Source organism: Aptenodytes forsteri, unplaced genomic scaffold (genome assembly GCF_000699145.1).
Source record: "Aptenodytes forsteri isolate BGI_AS27 unplaced genomic scaffold, ASM69914v1 Scaffold61, whole genome shotgun sequence".
NCBI lineage: Eukaryota > Metazoa > Chordata > Aves > Sphenisciformes > Spheniscidae > Aptenodytes > Aptenodytes forsteri.
The window spans coordinates 7,191,794-7,202,303 of NW_008794443.1; the positions used below are offsets into that span (position 1 = coordinate 7,191,794).

Here is a 10,510-nt window from a genome sequence, read left to right on the forward strand (position 1 = left end):
TAATTCTCACTGTCGCTTAAATCTAAAATGTATCAGGTGGCTGTTGGCACATGTGGGCCGAGAACTACAGACTTTGTAGAAATAACAAGTAACTTGGCCTTGTTTGCTAGCAGAAGCTAATGTGAGACTATTAGTGCCCTAACCCTGACAGCCGTGTTAATGCCTTAAACAAGAGACACTGGGTGACTGAACAGAGCCCCAACACACCTTAACATGTAGTCAGAGCTCTCTTCGTAACTTGAAGATGAAACTCTGTTTCTGTACCTTGAAGGTCCCCATATCAATTCAGCTATTTTAAAACGCTTCAGGCTGACTTCTTCTGTTTAAGGAATTCTACACTGACTTCCACTAAGCCAAGAATAATCTAATTTTTTCCCTTCCCCCTAGGAAAGTACTGCCATCTACCAAATATGCATGCACTTAAGTACCACAGCCTGATTTTGAAACAGAGCTCATGACAGGGTATTGCCCAGTTCAGTAAAGAAAATTCAAATATTAGTTGGCTGAATTCAACATTGAGTAAACACTAAATATATTTTTAAAAAGGATGGGCACAAATACCACTGTAGTATTTAATCATTAAACTATTCATCTTTCTATTTCAACAATTAAATCGATTATGAAAATAAGCTGGTAGGGAAATACACAATAAATAAATAATGCCTATTAACTTCTAAAATATCAAACAACTAGTCTACATACAAAAAAAGTCAATGTTAGTCACTTAAGCTTCACGGAACATTTGTATGATAGAAGCCCTTCTGTGCCCCAGCTTGTGTGTCTGCCAGGAACAGCTGGAGAACCAACCACCTTGGCTTTAAAAACACTGTACTGTAGAAGTACTGCCCTGCCTTGCTGAGGCGCCCCGTGGGGTCACTAACAGGCAGTGGTGATGCTTGTTGTTGGGGAGAGCCTTTAGGAGGCCTGCAGGCTCAGTACTATGTTCTGTTTTGCTAATGCCAGGTGACAAAATGTACATCAGGCATCTGTACAAAAGAACAGTTTTTCCAGTGAGGTTATGGTTGTGTTTATAATGGGAAAGCTTTAAAATAACGCTAACATAATTCTAGCACAATAGTTCTCCCCTACAAATTATTCACGTGCAAACCAAATATTTCTTTCCACTAGTGCTTTATACCTGTGAAATTGCTACAGTAGCCTCCAGTGAGGGGATAAATGCCAGACAGGGATTTTAAATGTGCATTTTATTTTGGTTGTGCATGTATCTTCTCCTACCTGAGGAGATTTTTTGCCTTGGTATACAAACTTTCACTGTCCATTTCAGAGTTAAAGAAAAATGAACTTTCATAACCTCTGCCACTTCTGATCACCTCTTAAAAATGTCACTTTACACAGAAAAGCCAGAAGTAATTGAGATAAACAGACATCTGTACATTTTAGCCATTCATTTAGAAAACATCTGTATCCATCCATGCAATGTTAAGACTATAAGTAACTTTGCAGTTACATCTGAGCCCATTGCTATGGCAACAAGGTAGTCTTTATCTCCCACGTGCATTCTACTGATTTCTTTTTTTCTTAAAGCAGCTTCCTGAAATGAAAAACAGAGAAGCAATGATTAAGTTAGTCTCTTTCAAACATTGGATTCAAGGCTTATATGAGGCAGCCCTTACTACGTTCCAGCTGTGGAAAATTTAGACGCAGATCCTTTTCAAGATGAAAAAATGAACAACTGACATGGAAAAATGTGAACTGCTGTTATTTTCAATATTAAAAAAAAAGTATAGTTGATGATCTTGGAACACAAGACTTTTTGCTACCGTAGCTATTTTTAATAGGATCCCAAGGAATTGTACTACAGTATCTTTCAAACTAACTCAGCTAGCTGTAATTTGCTGCTTGCTACAGTAAGAGTACAGTTCGTAAGAGTGTGTATGCTAACAATTAATTCCTTGATGGCCTTTTTTGTGGTTAGCTTTCATCAAAGCACACAGCTCAGCTTGGTTAATTGTTTAGAATTGTAAGCTTTCTATTATGGTAGAAATACCCACCATACCAGCCAGGGTTGTACTAGTGATCTGTTGGGTTTTGGTTAGATGCCAAGTCTTGAGAACTCAAGATAAACTAACATGCTTTTAAAATCTCTATTTTAGAGAATAGAACACTAGGCAATAGTAACTACGCTAGAAGAGTTAAGAAAGTCCTACCTGTGCTTTCAAGGACCTAAATTGATGTCAGTGCTTCTCTGACACCCATTAACTTTGGGATTCCTCTTCACTGCTTTTAACATACCTTCTGGGGCTATCTACTTCTGACACATTATTTTAAGTACTTTAAAAGGGTTGAACCTCTTCAGAAGTAACGTTGAAATCTTAACCTCTAGTGTCCCAGCATTTCTAGACCCTTTATATGAAAAATACAGTAGTGTAGTAAAGGCCACATGAGAAAACATCAAAGGAGCTATCCAGACAAGACGTTTCACTCACATTTGATGCTGCCTGACAAACTCTGCAAACTGACGGTCTTTAGCGTAGAGCTCTATAATTCGAATTCTGTCCTGAATTTCCTAGAATAAAAGAAACACAATTGTAAGTACATAATAGAAATTAGAATACTACTGAAATAACTGATTTCTGGTTTTTGGAAACTAGAACTCCTATGCTTTGCTATTTCAATTGAAATTGGGCACTCCAATATTAAAATTCTTCTTTACGCTTTTTTTTTTTTTTTAAAATGAAGCACTTCTTTTACTTTACGCTATTTTTTTTTTTTTTTAAATGAAGCACTTCATTGGAATCCAGTAATACTTTACTTTTAAATCAAAACCAGAGTTTGGACAGAGTGTGGCATTTCAACAGGCTTTAACAAAACCATTTATCTCTCATAGATACTTTGCCTACAAGCCCAGCTACAGGCTGGATTCACACCTCTCACAGTTGCTTAAGGATCTGTGGTTAGTTCCTGGATGTAAATCCCTTCTCTTTAGCATTCTAGAGTAAACCCTGCATACTGTGTGTACAGGAAGAAAGGAGAATCATGTGATCTAACTTGCAGGTTATAGAAAGACCTAAAATAAAAAAAAAAACCAACCTGTAAAAAGGCCTGGATGCTCCAGGCTTACATAAGGTAGTTGGCATTAAAAGCTAAAGGCTGTGTCGAGCAATACAGCAACCCTCCCCAACTCCTGTGAAGTTACTTAAGCAGTCAGGTCCTTTATCGTGTGAAATTCATTACAGGTCAGAACACACCCATTCCTTTCTCTGTACCTAATAGCAGGCAGGGAAAGAAATCCTTTCTCTCTTCTTTTAAATAGTTGCAGCAGCCATAGTTGCAACTTGTTTATCTAGAGCATAGACACTGGGGAAAGATTGGGCCCACCTCTCAGGTTACAAGTGTGGAGTAAGCTTATTGTTTACATGATCTTTTCCATGCCACTATGAAAACAAGGTCATTTACCTCCTTAGTAAGCTCACTGTTTTCATAAATGTGCCTGATCTCTTCACTGCTGTAGTCTGTGGATGTCTCTGCACTGGTAGAACTGTAGGACGTTAGCTGAGGGTATCTCCGGTAATAATGGCTGTAGCCAGTCGTATCACTTTCATACATGGGGTTGTATTTAACTGCATTCTCAATGGATGAGAGGCTGTCACCCTGCCTGGGGGAGCAATAAACAAACTGTGAGCTTCTCTGCAGCCTGGAAGGGCAGCAGATAGATTAAGGAAGCCTGGCATTTGGAGGCACCTATACATCCTGTTGCTTGTCAACTGTGTGATATGAGATTTACGACAGAATTGCCCTTATTGTAGCAGATGTGTTTTAAAATATTAGATGGTGTCACTTACCCGTGTGAGTCCTCGGTGTCACTCTTTGTGTACTGGTCTCGAAGGGTCCTGGCCAAGAAGAAGATGACAGCAGACGCCACAAGAAGGAATCCTGCCACAGAAGCAATTGCAATACCCACAACCAGTGGCTCAGAGACGTATTCTTCACAGTGCTCCCCTCTGTACCACCAGTTCTCTCCCACACGACACCTGCAACAAAGAAACATGGGGAAATTCAACAACAGCAAAAGCTTTTGTTACTGTAAATGTATTTAACTTCCTGTTATGACATGCCCTCAGTTAAGTCACTTCAATAAATACCTTTGCATGTTCAAGCACCAACTTTCTATTATTATTATTGTGAACAGCCTTTTTGGTATAGAATCATAGAATAGTTTGGGTTGGAAGGGACCTCTAAAGGTCATCTAGTCCAACCCCCGTATCTACCCCCCTTTAGTTTAAAGCCATTCCCCCTTGGTCTGTCGCAACAGGCCCTGCTAAAAAGTTTGACGCCATCTTTTTTATAAGTCCCCTTTAAGTATTGAAAGGCTGCAATAAGGTCTTCCCGGAACCTTATCTTCTCCAGGCTGAACAACCCCAATCACTGAATTGAGTGAAGATAGGTAAAATTAAAAGGATAATGCATTTGTGATGGAAAAAGCCTGTGGTTTTTGCAATTTAGAGTATTCTGTGATGTGTTAAAACTAGAACGTGTTTAGACTTAAGTAAAACATTATGCCTTGATTAAGCCTTGCACGTGACACATCAAACACTGTAAAGGTAGAAAACAGTTGTCTTATTCATATTGTAATGTAAATACAAATGAAGGTGTGTTAAACAAGCAGAATGTTTATAGTGTAGTGAACTCCACAATGGTTAGTCAAATAAATACATAAAATAGATGACTAGAAAGAAGTGTGTGTCCAAGAGTGTATCTTTGGAACAGTTGCCTAAAGCAGCATTCATTATTTCTGCCTTGCTGTGGTTTTGAACATGAGAACCTTAATGTTAATATTGACTTAAAATATATCAGTAAAAATAATATATTTGCATTATGTGTGTTTGGGAGTTCTGGCTATAAAAACTCAAGGAATTGTAAGGTATTATGACCACTCACAGCAATGAACCTTATTAATAAGAAACATCAGTAAATTAAGTCTTCAAACATAAATATCTGAACTAGTTTCTGAAAGTAGTAAGCAATACTTTAAATTTCTCAAAAAGTTCTTCATAAATGCTGGCCAGAGCATGCTTGAGTTCAGATACTTACCTGTTTCTAATTAACACTATTATACAAATACGATAAAATTTATAGTACATCTGTGATAGTATCCATTTTTGTAGCTTTAAAAACATTTTTATTTCTCCTGTTAACTGCTAGGACTCTTAAGACTGACTTCAGAGACATTCTAGGTAAACTTTTTAAAAAAAATAATCACCTGAAGTAACATAATAACTATTAGTAGTAATATTCTTTTTTGCAGTAAGTCTCCTACCTTTTGTTGATAGGTATATTTTGTTTTTAAAAATAGACTGTTACATTGCTTGAAAAGGAAAAAATTAAGTGCAACGTCAGAGGGAGCATCAATTTGTCTATATCTTGTACTAAGCCTTTTCCTGGTAAAATACAGAAATCCTGTTCAAATGCATCTATATCTTTTTTAAAAGCAAAAATTTGAACCAGGGGGCCTGTGCCTTGATCTTTCTATGAACCACACATGATTTTTCCCAAATAGCCAATGATTTACTTTTATGACTTTTTCTTAACCAAGAGCACTATTTTTAATATAGTTATGCTGTATGAATATGCCTTTCAGATATGAATTTTTGTGATGGAATTAATTCTCATATGTTTTATGACATTATCTAACACTTTGCTACTTGAGAAAACCTCTGGAGATAAATTCTGTCCCCAAAGGTCAATGAAGGCGGTTTGAACAACTGAGTATGTTCCATTACTACCATTTTTCCTAGTTAGTTTTATTTCCTGATGTTTCTATTCCGTTAAAGAAATTCGTTACTGTCTCATTTCCGATATTTACATAGGAAAACTAACGTTAATATTGGGACCTCCACTCAGCAGCATAACATGAATGATAATCATTACCATCTCACTTGTTACACATTATCTTACAGAATTTTGCACACAAATCTTGTCGAATGCGACAACAGAGGAGACAATAAGGAGTTTTCATACAGGAAGCACATACTTCAAACGGCAGGATGACCTACCTACAGATGGCCCCTTGCCCAGGGCTTATGTCACACTTCCCGTCATTCAGGCAAAAGTTTGGTTGCAGATCACAAATGCTATTGCATGGCAGCCCATCGATGCTTAGGTAGCCAGGATTGCAGACGCACTCAGCTTCCCCACTCCAGCGATTTACTAAGCATTCGGAGAACTCATTGCAGGCCTGGAACTTGCAGGGATCTGCTTGCTCACCTGAGAATACACAAAGCAGAAAATATTAATGGTAGAGGAGAACCTTAACTGAGGCAAAGCGCTGGCTGTCTGCTGCCATTTTCTCTAATGATCTCTTAGTTAAAATAATCTGCAAAAATCGGGCATGCGTCTTTCCTGAGTAACAAAAGGTTCTGCTAAGGTGAACAAGCGCTAGGAAGTGTTGTTCATCTCTATCTGCACAGTGCATGTCAACGGTATGGCTAAGACCACCCAACAAGCCAATTGAAAAAGCAAGTATAAAATGTTCTTTTCCTTACTGGAACGTGCAGTACCTCAGATGTTCTCTGCCTGCTGGAACTATATTTTGCAAATGAGTAAAACACAGCAGATCTCCAATCTAAGCAGTGTACAGGGAAGGGCAAGGGGACTTTGGGCACTCAGCACCTACTGTGAGGTGATTTGCCTTTGTCTGCAAGGGACACAAGCTTGTAGCATTTGAGATATCTCACTTGTATGAAGCTTAAGAGGGCTGGCATACAGTTAAATGATCAATACCAGAAGATTCATCATGCTAATTGGACCATCTTTATAAGAGAGCTACCTCAGAAGAACAGCTACCATTTGCCAACAGATCAGCACTGTTACTTTTCTCTAACCTTAAAACAGGAAATATTTCTGAGTTGCTTATATGGTAAACTACTGGCTAACTTGGACAGGGAAAAAACTTTCTCCCTGTATCAGCGGAGTGAACTAAGAGGGCCTGTAACTTTTTAGTGCAACCAAGACCTTACCACGAGAGTGAGGCAGCAGCTGTTACCTGTGCAGATACCTACCTGGCAGGTAAACTGGCTACCACCTGTGGGAATGACCACATGGACTAAGTTCAAACCACACATGAAACTAAGCACAAGAGAGATGGGCACCACTGTTCCCACTGACCAGCCTTCCCCCTCACTCCCTGGTGAAAGTGCAGTGGCATTATATGGAGTACTACATGAGCCAGTTTTGTCCCCATATTTCTATATGGGACCCATATACTTTGCTCAGTCTGGGTCCCACTTTGCTTTTCATCTCTTCAGTCCCTTAACAGATTTTTATTTGTTTGTTTGAACTCTGTGAAAGACTGTCTTTCTAAAGCCCAGCCCGTGAAAAGCCGTGGGCAGTCTCTGAGCCGCTGGGATCCTTAATAAGTTCTTAAAGCTGAAGTTGCTCTAAATCCCTTGCTCCAGACTGCATTTCCCTGCCATCCTTACCTGATTCCACATCCAGGGAGTATTTATCGATGGCCAGGTTCATGGTGTGATATGCAGTGTTGCAGAAGTCTTCCAGGATCATGTACACAGCATTGGTGACGTTCCGAGGCACAGGTTTGGCAAATTTCATTCGGCTGTTCACCACGATGCTGCCATTTCTGAAGTTCAGGATTTCCAGATTCTGGAAGCCCGTCAGATTTGACTGAAGGTAGGGCACCAGCTGCAACACAGTGGATGTGACAGAAAAGCTGAATCTTTGAATCTCTACTCAAGCCAGTTGCACTGTTACTGCATCAAACAGCAGGAGTCTGAATTATTTTATCCAAATCCCACAGCAAGGGCATTAAAACTTTACCCAATTGAGGCCTGTGCTGGCAGCCTGCCAGAAGCCTGAGTACTTCATACAGTTCTTAAGCACGTACCAATTTGCAGACAGTTTCCAAAAATGTACGATTCCAAAATACAGTTCTCAGGACATACATGGTACTCTCCCTTGATCTAAGCACCAGACATACTCGTCGTTCACAGAGTATTTCCTTCAAGCATGTCCCCTTTCCCTCTCTCTCCTTTACTCCCTCCATCACCCACAACAAAATGTTCACTTCAGTGAACATTCTGAAACAATTCTGAACATTCTGAACATTCTGAACAATTCTGAAACAGAATTCAGAGGGGAATTTCCTGGTTAAAATGTAGACAATTGTTGCTGTATAATTCCTGTGAGGCTTTGCTGGCCATCAGTCAGTTTAGGAACAGCTTAGTTCCCTGAACTACCTCTCACTTAGGATGGGTTGAACGTGTTGCAGAAAAGTTACCTCCCCAGAGGCCCAATTTGTTTACTTCTCTCTCCCTATAGACTAAATACAGAGCATTCTGGAAACAAGTAAGGGGCGTGTCATGGTGACTTCAGCTACACTGCTACATTTATTGACACCAGCAGAGCATCTGGCCCATAGCAGTAAGAAGTTACGCTTTAGAGAGACTACTGACTGAATAAAAGGCAAACAGCACACCCCACCCCCCGTTTCCAGACAGAATTTTCCCATGGAGGGACACAAATAATATCTGTAAACACCAGTCTTGAGTTGCTCTCTGCAAAAGAGAGCCGACAAACTATTATTTACCAACAATTTTTGTCTCTCTCGTAAAGGACATTTAGCATAGAAGTGATTCTTACTAGTTCCAAGAATCGCTGCTCCAACGCTTTGTATTCAGGGGAGTTTTTATTAAACAGATCCTCTGAAAACATCATGTTGGTAACCCGAAGACTGAAAAACACAACTAGAGCTCGTGACGAGACAGGAGTACTACTGCGATTTTCATGTGTGGCCCAAGCCACGCTGGCCATCTCTGTGGACTGGACATGAGTTGTCAGCTCCATGTGACTTTCAGTCATGCTCCTTCCCTCCTCAGCCAGCTCAGGAGAAAAGTGGACAGTGCTCACACGATCCACGTCTACTGAAACATCCAGGACCCTTGTCATTTCATCTCCCAGCTTTGTTGAGGTAGCCACAGACGATGATGCTGTAGATCCCACAGGAGGGAGTTGGGACAGAAGCTCAGCAGTGCTTGTTGTTGCCATTACATAAGAGGTCATAACAATGCTGAAGCTCCTAGAAACATGCATGTCATGGTCTGTACCACCCTGCACAGCGAAGTCCTCTAGAAGAGTGGTCTGATCTGTTACAGAAGGAACTGCAGTTGAAACTTGAGTGGCAGGCAGCGTTGCTGTTCGCACTGTCTGATCTAATGAGTTTTCTAGTGCTCTGTCAGTAGGCCAAACATCAGCTGGTTTCTTCACTGCTGATCCAGTAGCGTCTTGGCCTGCCGATGATGAATCTAGGGTTTGCTGCTCTTCTGTGGAAGCATCGGGGTTTACTGTGGAAGGATCTGCAGTCAGAATAGTTTCTGAAGAGCTTGTGTCCAAGTGGCCTATTGTAGCAGCTTCAGTTACATCTGGCTGCCCCACTGTGAATAGTTCTTCTACTGTTGTCCTGTCTTCACTTTGGTGTTCAACTGCTTCAGAAATGATGTTCTGACCTACACTGGACTCTTCAGGTTGCTCCATACTGATGGTCCCTGTAGATGTAAGGAGACTATCCTCCACAGACAGACCTATATTGTGCGGCGAGACAGGGGCTTCTCCAGTTGGCATGTCTACAAAGGAATGGTCAACTGAAGGCTCCAAAACCAAAGATGGTTTAACAGAAGAAGAATCATACGTGCCCGATGTTTCTGTCTGTGTAGATGGTTCCACAGATGATGGCTCTTCTGTCTGTAACAGAGGTGCCTGCTGAGTTGTAGTCTCTGGAAAGACAAATATTTCAGACTCATCAAGGAAATCTTCTTTTATATTGGCCATACCTTCATTCTCATCTTTGGAAGGATCATCATCTAATTTATTCCCAGAGTTAAGAATATAGTCTAAGATCATGCCTTCAGGAATATCCTCAGTTCTGATTAACAAAGACTCATTGTCATCTTCAAGCCAGCTATCAGGACCAGGGTAGAAAACTGGTTCCATTGTTGCTTCTTCCCAAGGCCAAAGACTTGATTCTGTTTCTTTTCCCGAACCATCAAAGGCTGAACCAGACCCATCATCATATGTAACTCTATCTCCAAGATATAGGTCAGTTTCATCTTCCATAGGGTGTACTTCTAAGGGAAAATGACTTTCTTCCACAGACTCATGCAACACAGTGTCTGCATTGTTACTGTCTGCAGGACTACCCTGAGTTACTTCTTCCTTCTCAGCAGATACTGTTTCTTTAATATCAGTCTCTACGGCTGATGAAGAGGGCACTGTTGGTGCAGAAAGCAGAGGAACTACATAATCATCTGTAGATGGAGATTCTTCAGGCACAAGGTGAGGAGGAGGACTTGAAGGCAAAAGAAGGTCTTCAGATAGTCCAGTATCTTCAAACACTAAAAATAAAAATAAATTTCCAATTAGAATCATTTAGGTTGGAAAAGACCCTTTAAATGATCGAGTCCAACCGTTAACCTAGCACTGCCAAGTCCACCACTAAACCATGTCCCTAAACACCACATCTACATATCTTTTAAATACC

General features: G+C 40.4%; 1 protein-coding gene across 1 annotated transcript in view; it reads right to left on the reverse strand.

Moving 5' to 3' along the window:
- Positions 1 to 2,443: 2,443 nt before the first annotated feature.
- Positions 2,444 to 10,510, reverse strand: part of IMPG2 (interphotoreceptor matrix proteoglycan 2) — a 60,783-nt gene continuing 52,716 nt past the window's right edge. The window contains exons 14-19 of the mRNA XM_019474725.1: positions 8,617 to 10,364; positions 7,440 to 7,659; positions 6,015 to 6,225; positions 3,804 to 3,992; positions 3,418 to 3,616; positions 2,444 to 2,527 (exon numbers count right to left, since the gene is read on the reverse strand). Coding sequence (XP_019330270.1) covers positions 2,444 to 2,527; positions 3,418 to 3,616; positions 3,804 to 3,992; positions 6,015 to 6,225; positions 7,440 to 7,659; positions 8,617 to 10,364 — 2,651 coding nt within the window. The remainder of the gene's footprint in view (positions 2,528 to 3,417; positions 3,617 to 3,803; positions 3,993 to 6,014; positions 6,226 to 7,439; positions 7,660 to 8,616; positions 10,365 to 10,510) is intronic.